Source organism: Balaenoptera physalus (genome assembly GCF_965194825.1).
Source record: "Balaenoptera physalus genome assembly, chromosome: 16".
In the NCBI taxonomy this organism is placed as follows: Eukaryota; Metazoa; Chordata; class Mammalia; order Artiodactyla; family Balaenopteridae; genus Balaenoptera; species Balaenoptera physalus.
The window spans coordinates 17,966,766-17,987,608 of record NC_138898.1 but is presented as its reverse complement, the minus strand read 5'-3'; the positions used below and the strand labels follow the sequence as shown (position 1 = coordinate 17,987,608).

Sequence of the window (20,843 nt, the reverse complement as noted above, 5' to 3'; positions counted from 1 at the left end):
TTCTAACTAGAGAATTACACTGACAAAGGAGAAACAGCCCTTCACATCTCCAAAAACAGGGGAAAAGATCCAATATGGCAGAAACATAACAGACATGAACATTTTCAACATGGACAGTGCATTTTCAAATGGAAAACATCTAGGCAAAATAAAAACTTTGAGGCTACAGATGGCTTAGACAGAAGTGAGTATGAGAAACCAACAGACGGTTGGTGCAGGAAATGCATGCTACAGGTTGCCTTACAGGGCACAAAGCAAAGTCACCCCAGATCGATACTTACAAGTAATAGGAGTAGGAATAAGCATTTCTTCTATATATTGATGGGCAGTCAGATGATGGAAATGTCCAAAAAAGGGGGGAAAAGAAAAGACAAACAAACAAGAATTAGATTTATAGGAAATCTTGGTTCTTAGAAATGCACATAGTATTTCAGCATCCCTAAGCTCAAGGAGATGCAGGTTTCTCAACTAGTCATCGTCCCCAAGAATCAGATACTTTCAGCGGTAGAAGAAAGACCTCTCCTATGATGGAGAAACTCACTACTCATGCAGAGGAAGCCACATCGCATTTGGTTGTTTTAGTCGTTTGAAAATTCTTTCTTACGGTTAAGTAAAACTAGCTTCCTTATAATTATAACTTTTGGGTCTTGGGTCAGATTTCTGTGGCATTCTAGAACTAGTTTACCACTCTTCCACATGACAGTGCTCCCAAGATCTAAGGAAAACCATAATGACTTTTATCTTCTCTGTTTTCAGTCAAATCACATCAGAATCTATTTAGTAACGTCACACCAAAAGAAAGGAAATTGTGTAGCCAGCATCCAAGATGGTTCCCCAACGATCCAAACTTTCCAGCACTCATGCCCATGTTAGCGCTCTCCCACACAGAATCAGGGTTGGCCCTGGGTGACCAACAGAATGTGGGTGGAGTTACATTCTGGAACTTTCTAGGATAGGACAGATAGAAGCCTTGCAGCTCTTTCTGGGTCTTTGGAACTCTCACTTGGAACCCTGAACCTCCATGTAAGAAGTCTAAGTATCCTGAGCTTGCTGTGGTCTGAAGGGACCGTGTGAAGAAACCACACACAGAGAGGCCCTAAGCCTGTATGAACAGAAAGAGACATCCAGCCAACCTCGGGCTGTTCCCGCCCCAGCCAACTGGCTTACGCCAACTGAGACCCTTGATATCACAGACCAGAAATAAGTCATTCCCTTCAAACCCTGACCAAAGTACGGATTCGTGAGAAAAACAGATCACTAACTTTCATGGCTTATTTTTAAGTCACTACATTTTGGGAAGTAGTTTGTTACATTATCAGGAGAAAACCAGAACAACATTCAAACTTCATCATGAAAGAGCACTGCACTAAAAGAAAGGAATTCCAAACTTCAGTTTGAACAGACTACAACTTGAATAAACTCTCTGTGCCTGCATTTTCTTATATGAGCCTCAGGTGAGTTGAACTGAATCACTAATTTTCAAACCGTGTTCCCAGGGTCCTGCAGAGCAGCATCATTGTAATGGGGAGGGGGGTACGGAGGGAGGGCTGCTGCTTCTCTGCCATCCACCACATTCGGAGCTTCTCCATTTCAATCTGTTTCATAAATTGGCGTGTAAGATTTCACATGACTCAGAATTCCACTCTTCAAAAGAATGGTTGAAAAATCACTGCCTGCAATATATCTCTGATGTCTCTTCTAGCTCTTGGCTTCTGAACAATAAAAGAAAAACAAGTCCGTGATACTCCCTTTGTTATAACTTTTCGTATTTTGTAGAAAAATAAATAGGAACATTTTTATTTTACAGACTTAGCTCCACTGACAATAACTGATACATTTGTGGATTGAGAAAAATTGCTGAATAATTCAGGTCCCCAAATATCCATCTGAGTGGGCAAGAATAATTTGCTTCCTTCTTGAGTTATTTGGTTAATTGCAACTGTTATCCAGTTTGGTTGGCACAGGAAGATGCGGTCTTTATATCCACAGGGTGGGAACATGTCCTCAGAGCCCCACATTTCCCCCTCTTAAGTAGGAACTGGCCAAAGTCCCCAAGGCAGGGCCATCTCTAGGCTTTCTTTCATTTATCAGGAGAGACAAAGTCCATAGATCCAGAAGGAAAGTGACATCTGAGAGCTAAGACACCATGGCAGAAGGGAAGCCCCGTGCCTCCTTGGGAGGCTGAGCTGGGGAAAGTGAACCATTGTGCAGCAAGAGCTGGTTACTCACAAAACTGTGCAGTATCTTTGGCCAAATGAACAGTGGCCCCAGATGATGAAAGGGGTGAAGAACTTCTAACTGATGGGTGGGATCTGGAACAGCCCAGATAAATCATCCAAGCCCCTCCACCAACCATAACAGGTTGGCACTGTAAGGTGACCATTCCTCTTCTTCATTGCTGGCTCTGTGGTCCAGAGCCTGGGAATGTGATTCCTCAGGGGCAGAAAGCTCAGGACCCATTTGATGAAGACTCACAGACATGTCTGTTTTCCATATTGTCAAGAACACTGGGCTGAGAATGGAGAGGCCAGTGTTCTGATCTCAGCTCTTTCCTTGCTCTCTGTGACATCTTGGGCAAGTCGATGCCTCTGCCTGGATCTCTGTTTCCTGATCTGTGTACCAAGGTGAATGGCATGGATAACTGCCAGCTTAAACAGCTTTGAGGAGTGGAAATATGATAAGTCTTAGCATCCCAGAACCACCACTTGCTGACTGCATGGCCTCGAGCAAGTCGCTGTATCTCTGAGCCTCAGTTTCTCCATCTCAACGTTGGGGGCAATAATGATCTATTCCCAAGAGTCAGGGTGGGCATTAACATTATACTAATCTAAATTACTTTCCAATTATATATGGTATGTAATACACGAAGTATTTTAAGTAAAATACATTAATCTAATTTAATATTAGAATATATTAAACATCTGAAATACAGTAGGCCTCAATAAAGGGGAGTTTATGTTCCCCCCTTATCCACAGATAAAAGGTTTGCTGCTTCTCACTCTGGTGACCAGGAACAAAGTGTTCACCTACTTAGGAATATTAAAAATAGTAATAAAATTTTTAAAAATTAGTAATAAAATAAGAACAAATACTTATGTAGCACTTACTACGTGCCACACACTGTTGTAGGCTCTTATCATACATTAACTTGTGTATTCCTCACAACCATCCTGAGAGATACGTATTATTATCATCCCCACTTCACAGATGAGGAAACTGAGGCAAAGAAGGTTAAGTAACTTGCCTAAGATCACACAGTTAGTAACTGGATTTGATAGCAACATGGCTCTAAAGCTCATGTGCTGGACCACTAGCCTGTGCTGGCTTCGAGGAAGAAAGAATATAGATATATGTTGGGCAACACAGTGGGTCAGGCACTGAGATGCCACAAGCCTTATCTCTTTTAATCCTCCCCCTGGCCCTATGGAGCTGGTACTAGTCTTCTCATTTTTAGTCGAGGAATCTGAGGCTCTAAGACGTCACCCCTCACTAGGTCTAATATTTTGTGTATTCTGGGACCAATTGCAAAGCCTCCATCCTGAGCCAGGATTTTCTCACAGTCAGCAGCCCCAGGCTACACTCTTGGGTCTCGACATTCTGGGCCCTCTGGTTTTCTGCTCTCAATTTTCAGGAGTCACCTCTGCCTGGGCCACCTCCTCATTCCAACATGCTTCCTTAACCTTCAACTCACCTCTGCCAAGTAGCTGAGTTATCCTGGATGTCACCAAAAGCCAGTGCTATCCCTGACTCAGCTTCAAGGCAACTCCAGAATGATGGCACCTGACAAGCTTCTATTAATTGAATATGTTTTCCAAATTAAATTGCAAAGTCTTCCAGGGCAAGGATTGCAGTTCTTTACTCTGTGATCAAAACAGAGTATACATGTGTCCTTTCTCTCAGGTTTGAAGATTTACTGAAGGTCTAAATTTACAAGGATACAGTGATATTGCAAGTAACAGATTGCCTGAGACCAAAGATCCTGAGCAGGAAGACGGCTGTGCTTAGAAAAAAAAAGAAAAAAACCCAAACTTAATAAATCACGTACCGTGGAATCTTTTCAGCTGGCTGACAAGAATGACTTGAGGTATAGCTTCCCTTTGTTTCATACTACTTAAACAAGACTCAGTTGCCTATTTAACCATCCATTTGACCATCTCCCTGTCCATCTAGTTCATAAACCTACCCATTCACTCTTCCATCCATCCATCCACCTCTCCATCCCTCCATCCCTCCATCCACTTAACAATCTATACATCTACTTATCCATCTATCCCATAACCCCACACACTCATCAAATCATCCATGCACTCATCTATTCATTCATCCAACAATCAATCCGTCATCCACTCATCCATCTTTCTATCACAGCCAAAACTTTTTAAGGACCTATTATATGACTGTGTCTTCCAACTATCAGAGATTGAAAGAGAAATGCCATCTTGATCCAGCCAATATGTCTCATGGGAGAGCCAAACAAAAAACTTATAAAATAGATGATAATAATAGCCACCATTTAGATAGTAGGAGGTCACTTATGTGTCAGATGCTGTTCTCAGTACATTATGTGGACTATTGTATTTAATCCTCACTAGAAGCATTATTATCTATGTTTTACAGATGAGGAAAGTGAAGCTCAGAGAAGTTAAGTAACTTGCCCAAGTTTATATAGTTGGTAAGCAGCATGGCAAGGATTAGAATCCAAGAAGTCTAACTTAAAGAGCCTGCATTAATAACTACTATGTTATTATCTTCTAGAGTGATAAATGGTATGAAGTGGCAGCTCAGGGAGCTATGGGACCATATTTGAGGGTAAGGGGTGGTGGTTGGGGAGAGGTAATTTGGTTTAGAGTCTATGATGCCGGAGTTGTAAAGTCCAGGAACACCCAGATGGAGTAGGAGGGAGGGTATTTCCAGGCTGATGGATATGTGTTTACGGAATGGGTGGGGGGTTATCAAGGTGGGAATGTCAAGATGCTGGCAGGGTCTAGTTCCCAAAGAGTCTGAGGAGCTTACTCTCACAGGGAGAACTTAGGTCACAGGGAGAACTCAAAGAGCCAAGTGGGCAAATATTTTTCTAGATGGATGATTCTGGCAGGAGTGTGAGCAAAAAGTGGGAGGGGAGATGCACTGGGGTCATGAAAGCTGCTGTAAGGGTCAAAGCAAGAGATGTTAGGGGCCGATACTGCAATGGCTATGAGGAAGGAGAAGAGGTGATGTGAAAGGTGGCTAGAACACAAAAGCAATAGGTGATTACATGTGAGCATTTTGAAGAGGACTGCCAAGGCTCTAGCTTGAGTGGCTCCCCTAGTGAGTGCAAACAGAAGAAGGATTCACTTTTCAGGGTGTGGAGTAAGGAGCAGTTGAGAATGGGGTGGACAAAACAAGATAATATCAATACATTTATTTGGGGCTGCTTTCCCACCTCAACGAACCATTTAAAATTATGTCACACAATTCAGCATACCTGCAAATCCTGTTTCACATTTCATCCAGGTTAGACGGTGTTAAGAGTGTAGACTCTGATCAGATTGGCCAGGTTTCAGACCCAGCTCTTCCACTTACTAGCTACGTGATTTGGGGCAATTTCTTTAAGTTCTACATGTGTCAGTTTTGTGACCTGTAGCACAGTACAATCTAATAGTTGCCCTGCCTCTTTAGCTTACCCAGTAGTTAGCTTTTCCTACTGCCTCATTATTTTTTTTCCTGGAGAGATAGTGTGTTCTCTGAGTCTCAGACCATGGTACATCTTTCACATACTGCCCTTCCAGCCTGACCCTCCTCCGCACCCCTCAGGGCTGGGTTTACCCCTGATGCTTAACACTGATATTTGGATCCGCGTTCTGAGTGAAGCTTTCTTGCCCAAGAGATGGAGTGCAATCCTGGGCCCCATCTGTTCTGATTTTACTGGGATTCAACACATTTTTAGGGAATCCCAAGTATCTGCAAGGCACATTTGTGATGAGGATGAATCAGAACAGACAGTTGATGGTCCAGTGGAGAAGATAAGATGTGAATACAAACAACAAACATAAGACAGAACACAACATGGATCCTCATGGAGGGGATCCAGACGGTGAAGAGATTGTGTCTACACTGAAGGTCAGAAGGGATTATTGGAGAAGGTGTCTTTTAAATTAGACCTTAAACATGGGTAGTATCTGGTCACATGGAAATGAGGAACATAGGCATTGAAAGAGGAGGAAACTTTACAAGCAAAGGTACAGGAGTGGGGTGAGACTTCAGGAAATCTGCCAGAATCATTGTGAGCAAGGGGACAGCGTAGCTTGACAAGGCTCTCCAGATGACTTAAGTATGTGTTTCTTGCCTTATTTCCACCCTACGAACCGCTGTTATAGGGAAGGAAAAGCCATTGAAGGATTCTAGAATGCAGGTTTGGGAGTACAAGTTTCATTTTTCAAACATCACTTTGGCTACAGTGTGGAAGATGGGTTGGAGAGGTGGGGCCAGAGTCAGGAAGGCTGGCGAAGAGACTCATAGAACAAAGCTATAGAGGCTTGCACCAGGGAAGAGGCGGTGGAGAGGGGGAGGGGAGAGGATGCGACCAAGAGAATGTAAAGATGCAAGTTCAAAAGTACTGGGGTGATGGAATCCCATTAGTTTGCTGATGGAATGAGAGGTAGTACCTCTCACTAAGATGGGGACACATGATTGGAAATACGTTGGTGATGATTTTGTCTTTGACCATAAAAACTTTGAGGGTAGATGTCCAGGAGCAGATGATACAGGGCAGTTGAGCTCTGGCAAGAATGGGCCAAAGCAGAGGACCTGCCCTCCCAAGCCATTTCCGTTTTCAGTCCAGCAGAACTACAACCACCATGTTGTGTGATAAATACACAGCTGAAGGTCTATGCATGTGGCACAATGGCTGCATGTGGGGGAGGATCATTGAACCTTCCTGGGATGGAGGGCTTGTGGGAAGACTTCAAGGAAGAGGTAATACTTGGAGGAATCCTACTTGGAAGAACTTGGGGCTGAGAGTTAGAGAGTAGTAGGAGACTTGCAGGTGAAGAGGAATGTCTGGACATTTGATTCAGGGAAATAGCATGTACCAATGCAGAGAACAGTAGAAAATGATACCTGAATCTGGGTCACTTGTGTCCTATTCCAGGATTCACTTATTTTCTACCGGTCTGCATAGACTGATAGAACAGAAGTTAACAGCAAGGGGTCTGGAGTCACAGACCCTGGGTCTGCATTTCAACTCCGCCCAAGACCTTGGCTAACTCATAAAAACCTTTTTTGAACCTCAGTTTCCTCTTCTCAAAAAACAGAGGAGTATCAACAGTCCTACCCTCTATGATTATTTGTAGGATTAAAATCAGAGTGTGGCAGCAGTTCAAATGGAAAATGAACAAATTAGGTCAGAGTGTGTGTGCTGACTGCAGCGCTGCCTTTGAACATATTAGTGATGGGTTTGGAGCTGGCTTGGTACACTTGATGGTCATGTGTGAGATGAATGTCCCTGTTGATATTATGCAATAGATGCATCACCTGTACGTAAGCAGGTACAGGAAGTAAAGCCTGTCCCAGCCATTAGCTCATTTGATCCTCAGAACAGCTACATGAGATTGGCTGCATCTCACAGTTGAGAAAGCAAAGGTTGAGCTTTGTTAAGTTGCTTCTCCAAGGTTAGCAGCAGATAAATGGGGCTGTAGAGATTCGGATCCAGTTTTTCTGCTTCCCAGTACACAGCTAACGAGATGTCTATACCCATTAGACTTGGAGCCACTGGAGGGCAGACACAAATCACAGAGAAGCAAGGTACACCAAGAGATGCACATTTCTCTCAAAGTAGACTCTCATATCTCAAACTCAAGACACTCCAAATATACTCTTGGAAGAGTTACTGTTTGGACAGGCAAAGCGTGGTTGGCAGGAAGCTCAGGCTGGACCAGGAAGAGCTGGGCAGGGAGAGGAGAAGAGGAGATGGGGGTGGATGGAACTATGTGCGGCGAAGGACTTTGAAACTGTCTCTCTAAAAGTTGCCTAGTTTGCATTTGAAAAGTAAGAAGGGATGGTGAGGTTAATGTAGGATACAGACAAGTCTTGGGGTAGAGATATACTGTTACCAAAGAATTCTGCTTAAGCTGGCTCCAGTGTTTCCCCATTCAAAAGTGCATTGCTATGCCTTAAGCCTTGGAGGACCATGCTCAGATTTCAGGAAGCGTGTCCCAGGGAATAAACTGGATGACAGGAAGCTTGTAGGCACATGCACATATGTCCATATCCCATGAACAAACATTAAAATGTCAAACTTCCCATATGTGAGTGGCCAAGAAACACCTTCAAACATCAAGATACACTAGTGAAGGCACTAAGGCTTGAGCTTTCCACCTTAATTTGCATTGAAGGCACCCAGGGCCCTATGGTGTTAAGCCAAGGGACCAGAGAGGTGGCCTTACAATGCCTTGGCTGCCCATTCCTTTGGCAGAGGATGTTCGATAATTCTAAAGGGAGGAGGTCAGGGAAGAAGATGAACGGGACTGCAGTGATGAGAGCTTTTCTCTTTTTCAGGACTCAACAGGGTGTTCATGAAAAGGAGGAACGTTCCATTACATAATGGCATGCAGGAACCCATTTTAGAATGTTCTGAGGTCTAGATGTGATCAATAGAGCCAGGAGAAAAAGATGGAGCCATTATCCAGTGACAGCATAAGAAGGACTGTTTTGCAATGAGCTTGGCTATAACCACACTGGCTGTTAACTCTGTCGGAAGGGGCTCCAGATCCCCTTCTTATAATGCTCATGCAATCCTCCATATCTCCATGTAGCCCTGATTCTCTATGGTCCTGCGTTCAAAGAAGCCCAGTCCAAACAGCCAAAGGTACTATTAAAAGAAGTCTAAAGTTTAATTTGCATCTTTTTCAAACTGTAAGGGAATTCTGTTTGAATTGCTCACCAGCGTCTTATATGCCCTTCTGCAACCTTGCATTTTTCAAGATCCCCTCCACCCATTATAAAACAGCCAAACAACAACAAAACTTTCCTTGGGCTATGCTGATATATTTCTCTCTCTCTCTCTCTCTCTCTTCCTTTCTCTTACACTCCTTTCTGAATGTAAATTGATTTAGCTTCTTTCACTAAACCCTTGCCTTGGTCCTCTGTATCTCTAGCCCTTTCTGGGCCAGCTTTCTAGTTCAGTACAACACACACACACACACACACACACACACACACACACACACACACACACACACACACACACACACAAAACACCTAACAGTAAGAGAAAGACTCTCTTTGGAGAGTGACAGGGACGCTTCAAGGCCTGTATGGAGAAACTAGGGGCATCTTAAGTGGACTGGAGACATGTGCCTGCAGCTCTGGGGAAGACTCTGAGACAGCTGAATCCATTGGGAGCAGAGGAAACAGGGAGCCGCCACGGCCATGTCTGTGGAGGTCAGGGAGAAGACCCAGCGCAAGCCAGTGCAGGCAGTGTGGCAGGCATTCGACTCCTGAGAGCTGCTAGATGCAGGAACTAACTCTAGGTCACAAAGGGACACTGAAGAGGTGCTGACACTAGGATCCTGAGTTGTGATGATTCGCCTGTTATCTGGGAGTTTCTTTTCCTTTCGTATCTATTCCTTTTAGGTGGCTGTGGACATCATTCTGGTGAGCAGTAAGTAAGTTAGTGACAGACGCAACTGACCAGTGAAGTTTTCCCCATATTTATATATGGGGTTGGGATAAGAAGAGGGAAAGGAGCCCATTAAGCTCTTCCCTGTCCTTTGGTGGGGGCACCTCTAGACATCAGAAGACACTAAGGGTTAGTGGAAAGAGCGCAGGCTGATGTTTAATTTCTCTTTTTCTCCCTCTGACCCATCCCCTACTCTTCTCTCCTCTCCCCTCCCCTCCTCTGCTCCTCCACTTTCCTTCCCCTATACCTATTTGTAAAATATTACCATCAACTAGGCCAGAAAAATGTCTTATTTTCTCCCAAAGATACTGTATATGCAAACACTGATCAGCACCCCCTACTCCCTGCCCCCTGCCACTACATCTGAGTTTTGCCCCTTGGAAAGAAATGGTGATCACGTGATGTCTGTGGGTTGGGTCTGACGGATGGTTTTCATAGAGGTGAGAGATGATGAAGATAGAAGAGGATAAAACCACACAAAGGGCTCACTTTATCCTTGCTGCCAGCCTGAAAACAGAAAGCCCTTTCCTCCCTCCCAGAAAGTCACACGTTTCAGAAATAGCTGTTGAGAGGGAAGTGAAATTTCTTCACAAGCTCACAGACAATGGTGACGTGGGTTAAGCCAGGCTTTAGAAAGAGCAAAATTGGAAGAGCATATCTGACTTACAAATCAGTGGCGAAGAATGAGAACATTCAGGGTCTATCAAAGAGGAATGCAATTCTATTAAATTGGTTACTTTTTTCAGGGAGACTGGCCCAAACTCACCTGTGTCTCTAAAGCGTCTGCGACTCCGAGAACGTGTCAATGACCTTACATGTGCGATGTGCTCACTCACCCCCAGAGAAATCAAACCTCATGTTCGGCCTCATCCAACAGCAGCTGGCTTGTCACAAACATAAAACGTGGCCTCGCTTTATGGATGATGGTGACGGCGCTGAGGGCTCTTGACCCCCAGTATGATCATGGACCTTCCCTCCTCCCTAGCCGCTCCAACCAGAAAATCAGTAGCTGGACGAGAACCGAAACTCTTCAGTCATTCTGCTGGGAGCCTGAGGAAAGGAATTATCCTACAGAACAAAGATGTCCAGAAAGAACAGGTCCTACCAATAAGATGTCCTGGCCAAACGGGGTCCTGGCTGATTCTGAACAGAACCATGAGACACACAGAGACATTCCGGTGCCAGAATGGCTAAAAGAAGGCCGACTACTTGTAGAGCGAAACTGATGGCTGGAAATAAGGACACTGTCTTCATTTGTTTACTTCATGCATTTATATTCATGGGACTCCTTAGAGTAGAAGCTGGAATTTGTCTTTGGGGCATTCTGTCCCTTTGTTCTGGTGGGAACAAGTTTCACAAGCTGTTTTTGTCTCAGGGATGAAAGCAAGTCCCGGTCCTCATTACTGGGCTTGTCCTGAACTCTGTGAGTAACCAAGCCCAGAGCTTCAGGCTGAGGAGTTAGTAGTTGGTTGAAGAATGGACTAAAACGTCTCTTTATATTGGGGGCAGGGCAGGTTGCAGCACATATCATTATAATGTAGTTAAGTGTTTTGTTTGCTTTGGCAGCCTGGGGAGTGGGAGGGTGGAGACCAAGGCTGGAATCCTGGCATTGAAATTGAGACGGGCAGTAGGCACGGGGACATGGTGGCTAAGGTACAGTAGGCAGGAGGACCCCCTGTTTGGAGGAATAATCAATCGTGTACCCCAGGGACAGTGAGAGCTGATATTCTTCAACTTTCCCTGATGACTATTTCCTCTCCCTCTCTGCAACACCTCTGTGATGTCTTCAAGCCTCCCGCATGTCTGACAAACAGAAGATGTCGATGTAATGAATTTGGGGGATCAGGAAAGAACCTGGACCCTGGCTTTCATGAGCAATGCACGCAACAGGAGATAACAGTGCTCGCTGACCAGAGGGGCCAGGAGGACATCCTGCTGAGAGGTGACAAGCAGCAACAGTTCAGCTGGGAAGGTTCTATGGGATGCGGAGTAGGAAGGAGCCTTCCCTCAGGGCTGTCACACCATCAGAGGTGGCTCTATCCCTTTGATGCCGAGGATGCATCAATCCCTTGGGATGCTGCCGCTTGACCAAAGAAAAGTCAAGGATGAATGAAGGTGAAAGGAACGAAGCATTGCTTTCCTGCATCTGTATCTGTGGGCTCACCCGTGTTCCCAGGGCTCCCCTGTAATCTCGATGACGTGACCAATCACAACAGAGCAGCCATCTCTGAGAAGCGTCATACATGGAATCCCATGGGACTCCAAGGAACCCCTGCCCCGCAAGAAACTTGCCATCTTGGGGCTGCTCGCCAAGCAGATAGCACATGCCCTTCAGACACCAACACCATGAGCCACCATTGGCCCCAAATTTCAGGACCTCAACGGTTGTATCAGAAGGTCCCTGCTCAGAAGCGATCAGCAGGGAAAGGACTTGGCCATATGGCAGTGTCGGGGCCCCCTGGGCTTGGCAGGGTCTGCAGGGCTGCAACCGAAACTCACCTCCTTTTGATGGTCAGCATGACGCCCAGGAGAATGATGATGAACATGAGGAGGCCGGCGACCACGCCGGCCATCTTCACAGTACTGTCCACCTGCTTCTCCGGCTCCACGCTGTTGGGATTCTGCGTGGAGGCACCTTGGAGGGAAAGGGGAAGAAGAAAGATAACTGAAAAGCCTCACATACGTGACGAGACGCAATCGTAATAACAACAGGTTCCATTCACTGAGTACTAACGATATGCCAGGCACTGTGCTGAGGGCATTATACACATTGACCCATTTAACCCTTTTGAGGATTAATTCCTTGAGATGTTGAACTATTATTATTATATAATTATTATTATGATAGCCTTTTTTGTAGAGGAAGAAATTGAGATGCAGAGAAATTGACTTGCCCAAGGTTACACAACCACTGTGCTGGATATAAGGGTAACCCTTATCCTCCCATGAGATCAAGCAGAGAATTTTATCCCTCATACTGGTTTGTCCCTAGGATCAAACCATGGAACTATGGTTTGAATCTTAGGTTCATGGAATTATTCCAAATCCTACTTAATTCTTTCAGGTAAATGGCGAAAACAACAGCTTTGTGTAAGGGTAACACAATTAAAAGCACTGGATTTTTAAAGATAAAAACATTACTTTTTTATTTTGTGCCTTATGTGAAACAAATGGTGGGGATTAAAGGGAATTGCCTTGGGTTCAGAAAACGCTTATATCCGCTAATTCCATTTTTGGATTTAATGCTGATGCTATGTGCTCTGCCAGCTACTGACACACTGACTCGATTCCACATCAAGGAAGACTGAGAACTGGACACTTACTATATCCTCTGCCCTGTGCTGGGCCGTTTTGTGGATCCGGCTTGGCCAATCCTTGCAAATATTCCCTAAAGTATATATTGATTTTTCCATTTTATAGATGAGAAAACAAAGGGAAGTTGCTAAAAGTCACACGGCTGATAAAGCTCAGGGCCAGGATTCCACAGGTTTTCTGTAAGTCTAGGTCTCAAAAGTCAGAAGCCCTGAATTCGACTTTCCTGTCCAACAGTCCCTCAATCCTTCTCCTCCCAGACAACCACTTGGCTAATGCCATAGCAAAAGTAAGGAGCCAAAGAATGCCTAAGCCCGGCCTCTTCATGCAGTGTACCAGGGACAGAGGCAACTTCTCATCCCAGGAACCTGTGTGAACCTTCTAGAGTGTGGTCCTGGACCAGCACCTCCGTGAATTCTTCCCAATGATGCCATGTTTATGTGAGGCAGCTTAAATCCAAAGCATCCTTTCCCTGACCCATCCCTACTTTTCTACCACATCAGAATCAGCTCATTCATTACCAGTGACACCACCTTCCCTGGTTGCCCCAGGAGCAATCCTCTCTGTCTTCTCCAAATTCTGATAACACTCTGTACCACTTGGTACAGATCTCAATGTGCTGATGTTATTAGTGATTTGTTTCCCCATCTGTCTTCTCCAGTGGTCTGCAAGCTCCTCGGGGGCAAGAGGAAGCGTCCTTTATCTTTGTTTCCTCATGTTAGCACAGGATCTGGCTCATAATTGGTGTTACCTTAACGTTTGTGGTGGTTTAATGTTTAGCTGAAGGGATGACATCTCTGCCCACACACATTTGTTCTCATGAAACCAGATTGAGTTTCTCCTTTTTTTCAGCCATGTGTTCACAGAACTCAGCTGAGTTGAAGGGATGTTAATGCCCATAAGCTATGATTTTGATTCTCCAAACTCATGGATGTTTCAGACCAGTCCTCCGGCACATCCCCTCTTCCTGATTAAGAGCGTCAAGTGTTTCCTTTACCACAGCATTTTCCCCAGACTCTCTTGTAACTTAGAAAAACTAGGTTTACTTAGTCAAGTCTCCCTAGTGGGAATGGCAAGCCTTCAAGAGCAGAGAGTGCATTCTAGTAATCTCTCTAAAGCCAGTGTCTAGCACAGGTCTCCCTCCTCCCCATCGCTGGTTTACAGATGATGGCTGAACGACACAAAGGCTAGTGGACCACAGTCGTTTGCTTCATTTATTCATTCAAGCATTCATTAATTCGCTACTAAGCATCCATGTTCTGTGTGCCCAACTATGCTATCAACAGGGTCAGAGATCCTTCTCCTGGAAGGACTTACAAAGAAGGGATTTTATTCAGGTCCCCTCACCAGCTAGAGACAAACCCAGCTCATCAAATCACAGGATGGTCTGAGCAGGCTCTGCCTATTTACAGCCAGAGAATTCCTGGCGGAGTTGGCCAACCTCATAGGAAGGCGGGTCTCACATTCCAGAGTGCAGGCAAGTCCCGAGTAGCCCCCATTTTCACGTTTGGAGACAAGATTTCTGAGATATGTCTAGTCCCCCAGACACAGAACATGACTAAGCATAAAGGAGGTTGAGCACCTCAGACCATAATTTCCTCAACAGTGTCAGAGTCTTTTTATTTGGCTTTGGAGGAAGTGTTGGCTCTGGAGCATTCACTCACTGATGTAGTAATGGCTAAACTTTACTTAATGCCTGCTAGGAGATCCTCTTCTAGAGACTGGGGGCACAAAGGCAAAGCCATGGAGAGGATCCTATTACCCTGGGAACACTGTTATTAGCTTGTTCTAATGAGATTCACACTTCATTCCTTCAACGAATAATCACAAGTACCCACTGTATGCTGGGCATTTAGTAATACAATGGTGAGCAAAACAGGCACAGTCCCTGCCCTCAAAGAGCCTACAATGAGTGGTGAGTGGGGTTGAGGGAACAGAGTTAATAAAGAATCAATAAGAGGAAGCTTTCAACTCTGTCAATAGAGAGGCACATGACACACAACTGGGAAATGAATCACTTCTGGGAGGAAGTGGCCCATGGGGTGGGCTCCAAGGGAGGACAGGCTATAACTAGGCAAATAGAGCACCACGAGAAAAGCACACAGTGGTGGCAGGGGAAACAGCACTGGCTAAGGCCGTCTGATGGAGGCAAGGAGCCTGGTGCATTCAATATATGAAAGAACTGTGGCGTAATGAGGGCGAGAAGGCAGGGAGAGCATGGTGAGAGCAGCTGGCGAGGGCGGCAGGGGCCCGTCCGTGCAGGACGTTATAGGGCACAGTGCGAGCTTTTGTTTTTTACCCCAAGAAACACAGGGAGTCATTTAAGTGCTGTTTATAGAGGTATGATATGGTCAGATTTGTATTTCCAACGGACCGTTCCAGTTTCTTTGAGAAGCCAAAGTGGATTGGAGAGATGCATTTTCAAACTATTATAGTCATCCAGATGGGAGATAATAGTTGCTTGAACTCTGGTGATGGTCGTGAAGATGGAAAGATGCAATAAAAGAGATAATTACCTGAAATAGATATAAATAAAACCGGGTGATGGACGGGATACAGGGCATTAGGGAAAGAGAAATGAATTCTTGAGGATGACCATAACAAGGTAGATAAGGTGATGTTTAAAGGTTCAAGAAACAAAAAGGAATAGAGTTAGAAGGAAAATATGTGTGTCTGGGGCAATTTGAGCTTGTGAGATACTATAGGAAAGTAGGCAGTTAAAAATGCAGGTCTGAAGCTCTTAAAGGCGGCTAAGCGGGAAGTAAAAATGGGTGAGTCATATGCACATAGATGGTATTTGAAGCATGGGGGCTGATGAAGTCACCCAGAGAGAGAATGAAGAGTGCATGAGAGGAGCTTCAAGATGGCGGAAGAGTAAGACACGGAGATCACCTTCCTCCCCACATATACATCAGAAATACACCTACACGTGGAACAACTCCTACAGAACACCTACTGAACGCTGGCAGAAGACCTCAGACCTCCCAAAAGGCAAGAAACTCCCCATGTACCTGGGTAGGGCAAAAGGAAAAAGAAACAACAGAGACAAAAGAATAGGGACGGGACCTGCACCAGTGGGAGGCAGCCGTGAAGGAGGAAAGGTTTCCACGCACTAGGAAGCCCCTTCGCGGGCGGAGACTGTGGGTGGCGGAGGGGGGAAGCTTTGGAGCCACGGGGGAGAGCGCAGCCACAGGGGTGCGGAGGGCAAAGTGGAGAGATTCCCGCACAGAGGCTCGGCGCCGAGCAGCACTCACCAGCCCGAGAGGCTTGTCTGCTCCCCCGGCGGGGTGGGCGGGGCTGGGAGCTGAGGCTCGGGCTTCGGTTGGATCGCAGGGAGAGGACTGGGGTTGGCGGCGTGAACACAGCCTGAAGGGGCTAGTGCGCCAGCCGGGAGGGAGTCCGGGAAAAGGTCTGGAGCTGCCGAAGAGACAAGAGACTTTTTCTTGCCTCTTTGTTTCACGGTGCGCGAGGAGAGGGGATTCAGAGCGCCGCCTAAACGAGCTCCACAGACGGGCGCGAGCCGCGGCTATCAGCGCGGACCCCAGAGACGGGCGTGAGACGCTGGGGCTGCTGCTGCCGCCACCAAAAAGCCTGTGTGCGAGCACAGGTCACTCTCCACACCGCCCCTCCCGGGAGCCGGTGCAGCCCGCCACTGCCAGGGTCCCGTGATCCGGGGACAACTTCCTGGGGAGAACGCACGGTGCGCCTCAGGCCGCTGCAACGTCACGCCGGCCTCTGCCGCCACAGGCTCGCCCCGCCTCCTCCGTACCGCTCCTTCCCCCCACCTGAGTGAGCCAGAGCCCCCGAAGCAGCTGCTCCTTTAACCCTGTTCTGTGTGAGCGAAGACCAGACGCCCTCAGGCGACCTACACGCAGAGGCGGGGCCAAATCCAAAGCTGAACCCCGGGAGCTGTACGAACAAAGAAGAGAAAGGGAAATGTCTCCCAGCAGCCTCAGGAGCAGAGGATTAAAGCTCCACAATCAACTTGAGATACCTGCATCTGTGGAATACCTGAATAGACAACGAATCATCCCAAATTGAGGAGGTGGACTTTGGGAGCAACGATATATATATTTCTTTCCCTTTTTCTCTTTTTGTAAGTGTATATGCGTATGCTTCTGTGTGTGACTTTGTCTGTATAGCTTTGCTTTACCATTTGTCCTAGGGTTCTGTCTGTCCGTTTTTTATTTTATTACTTAAAAAAATTTTTTTCTTAATACCTATTTTTTATTTTAATAACTTTATTTTATTTTATCTTCTTTTTTCTTTCTTTCTTTTTTTCCTCCCTGTTATTCTGAGCCGTGTGGAGGACAGGCTCTTGGTGCTCCAGCCAGGCATCAGGGCTGTGCCTCTGGGGTGGGAGGGCCAAGTTCAGGACACTGGTCTACAAGAGACCTCCCAACTCCACGTAATATCAAATGGCGAAAATCTCCCAGAGATCTCCATCTCAACGCCAAGACCCAGATCCACTCAACGACCAGCAAGCTACAGTGCTGGACACCCTATGCCAAACAACTAGCAAGACAGGAACACAACCCCATCCATTAGTAGAGAGGCTGCCTAAAATCACAGTAAGGCCACAGACAACCCAAAACACACCACCAGACATGGACGTGCCCACCAGAAAGACAAGATCCAGCCTCATCCACCAGAACACAGGCACTAGTCCCCTCCACTAGGAAGCCTACACAACACATTGAACCAACCTTAGCCACTGGGGACAGACACCAAAAACAACGGGAACTATGAACCTGCAGCCTGCGAAAAGGAGACCCCAAACACAGTTAAGCAAAATAAGAAGACAGAGAAACACACAGCAGATGAAGGAGCAAGGCAAAAACCTACCAGACCTAACAAATGAAGAGGAAATAAGCAGTCTACCTGAAAAAGAATTCAGAATAATGATAGTAAAGATGATCCAAAATCATGAAAATAGAATGGAGAAAATACAAAAAACATTTAACAAGGACCTAGAAGAACTAAAGAGCAAACAAACAGTGATGAACAACACAATAAATGAAATTAAAAATTCTCTAGAAGGGATCAATAGCAGAATAACTGAGGCAGAAGAACAGATAAGTGACCTGGAAGATAAAATAGTGGGAATAACTACTGCAGAGCAGAATAAAGAAAAAAGAATGAAAAGAACTGAGGACAGTCTCAGAGACCACTGGGACAACATTAAATGCACCAACATTCGAATGATAGGGGTCCCAGAAGAAGAAGAGAAAAAGAAAGGGATTGAGAAAATATTTGAAGAGATTATAGTTGAAAACTTCCCTAATATGGGAAAGGAAATAGTTAATCAAGTCCAGGAAGCACAGAGAGTCCCATACAGGATAAATCCAAGGAGAAACACGCCAAGACACATATTAATCAAACTATCAAAAATTAAATACAAAGAACAAACATTAAAAGCAGCAAGGGAAAAACAACAAATAACACATAAGGGAATCCCCATAAGGTTAACAGCTGATCTTTCAGCAGAAACTCTGCAAGCCAGAAGGGAGTGGCAGGACATATTTAAAGTGATGAAGGAGAAAAACCTACAACCAAGATTACCCAGCAAGGGTCTCATTCAGATTTGATGGAGAAATTAAAACCTTTACAGACAAGCAAAAGCTAAGAGAATTCAGCACCACCAAACCAGCTTTACAATAAATGGTAAAGCAACTTCTCTAGGCAGGAAGCACAAGAGAAGGAAAAGACCTACAATAATAAAGCCAAAACAATTAAGAAAATGGTAATAGGAACATACATATCTATAATTACCTTAAATGTAAATGGATTAAATGCTCCAACCAAAAGACATAGATTGGCTGAATGGATAAAAAAACAAGACCCGTATATATGCTGTCTAAAAGAGACCCACTTCAGACCAAGGGACACATACAGACTGAAAGTGAGGGGATGGAAAAAGATATTCCATGCAAATGGAAATCAAAAGAAAGCTGGAGTAGCAATTCTCATATCAGACAAAATAGACTTTAAAACAAAGAGTATTACAAGAGACAAAGAAGGACACTACATAATGATCAAGGGATCAATCCAAGAAGAAGACATAACAACTGTAAACATTTATGCACCCAACATAGGAGCACCTCAATACATAAGGCGAATACTAACAGCCATAAAAGGGGAAATCGACAGTAACACAATAATAGTGGGGGACTTTAACACCCCACTTTCACCAATGGACAGATCATCCAAAATGAAAATAAATAAGGAAACACAAGCTTTAAATGATACATTAAACAAGATGGACTTAATTGATAGTTATAGGACATTCCATCCAAAAACAACACAATACACATTCTTCTCAAGTGCTCATGGAACATTCTCCAGGATAGATCATATCTTGGGTCACAAATCAAGCCTTGGTAAGTTTAAGAAAATTGAAGTTGTATCAAGTGTCTTTTCCGACCACAACGCTATGAGACTAGATATCAATTACAGGAAAAAATCTGTAAGAAATACAAACACATGGAGGCTAAACAACACACTGCTTAATAACCAAGAGTTCACTGAAGAAATCCAAGAGGAAATCAAAAAATACCTAGCAACAAATGACAATGAAAACATGATGACCCAAAACCTATGGGATGCAGCAAAAGCAGTTCTAAGAGGCAAGTGTATAGCAATACAATCCTACCTTAAGAAACAAGAAACATCTCAAATAAAGAACCTAACCTCACACCTAAAGCAATTAGAGAAAGAAGAACAAAAAACCCCAAAGTTAGCAGAAGGAAAGAAATCATAAAGATCAGATCAGAAATAAATGAAAAAGAAATGAAGGAAATGATGGCAAAGATCAATAAAACTAAAAGCTGGTTCTTTGAGAAGATAAACAAAATTGATAAACCATTAGCCAGACTTATCAAGAAAAAAAGGGAGAAGACTCAAATCAATAGAATTAGAAATGAAAAAGGAGAAGTAACAACTGACACTGCAGAAATACAGAGGATTATGAGAGATTACTACAAGCAACTCTATGCCAATAAAATGGACAACCTGGAAGAAATGGACAAATTCTTAAAAATGCACAACCTTCCGAGACTGAACCAGGAAGAAATAGAAAATATGAACAGACCAATCACAAGCACTGAAACTGAAACTGTGGTTAAAAATCTTCCAACAAACAAAAGCCCAGGACCAGATGGCTTCTCAGGCGAATTGTATCAAACATTTAGAGAAGAGCTAACACCTATCCTTCTCAAACTCTTCCAAAACATAGCAGAGGGAGGAACACTCCCAAACTCATTCTACGAGGCCACCATCACTCTGATACCAAAACCAGACAAAGATGTCACAAAGAAAGAAAACTACAGGCCAATATCACTGATGAACATAGATGCAAAAATCCTCAACAAAATACTAGCAAACAGAATCCAACACCACATTAAAAGGATCATACACTATGATCAAGTGGGGTTTATCCCAGGAATGCAAGGCTTCTTCAATATACGCAAATCAATCAACGTGATACACCATGTTAACAAATTGAAGGAGAGAAACCATATGATCATCTCAATAGATGCAGAGAAAGCTTTCGACAAAATTCAACACCCATTTATGATAAAAACCCTCCAGAAAGTAGGCATAGAGGGAACTTTCCTCAACATAATATAGGCCATATATGACAAACCCACGGCCAACATCGTTCTCAATAGTGAAAAACTGAAACCATTTCCACTAAGATCAGGAACAAGACAAGGTTGCCCACTCTCACCACTATTATTCAACATACTTTTGGAAGTTTTAGCCACAGCAGTCAGAGAAGAAAAAGAAATTAAAGGAATCCAAATTGGAAAAGAAGAAGTAAAGTTATCACTGTTTGCAGATGACATGATACTATACATAGAGAATCTTAAAG

The 20,843-nt window shown here is 44.5% G+C and overlaps 1 protein-coding gene and 1 long non-coding RNA gene across 16 annotated transcripts in view; one reads left to right on the top strand and one right to left on the bottom strand.

The window, feature by feature from the left end:
- The window catches only part of PTPRT (protein tyrosine phosphatase receptor type T), a 1,093,164-nt gene that overhangs the window by 158,400 nt on the left and 913,921 nt on the right, over positions 1 to 20,843 (bottom strand). For 10 of the 15 annotated variants that reach the window (XM_082430071.1, XM_082430082.1, XM_082430079.1 and 7 more), the window contains 2 exons: positions 12,158 to 12,293; positions 282 to 311 (listed from right to left, as the gene is read on the bottom strand). In XM_082430071.1, coding sequence (XP_082286197.1) covers positions 282 to 311; positions 12,158 to 12,293 — 166 coding nt within the window. The remainder of the gene's footprint in view (positions 1 to 281; positions 312 to 12,157; positions 12,294 to 20,843) is intronic. The other 5 variants (XM_082430080.1, XM_082430085.1, XM_082430084.1 and 2 more) reach the window with 2 other exon arrangements.
- LOC309645405 overlaps positions 1 to 20,843 on the top strand; it is a 925,297-nt gene that overhangs the window by 623,609 nt on the left and 280,845 nt on the right. The gene's annotated exons all lie outside the window — the stretch shown is intronic.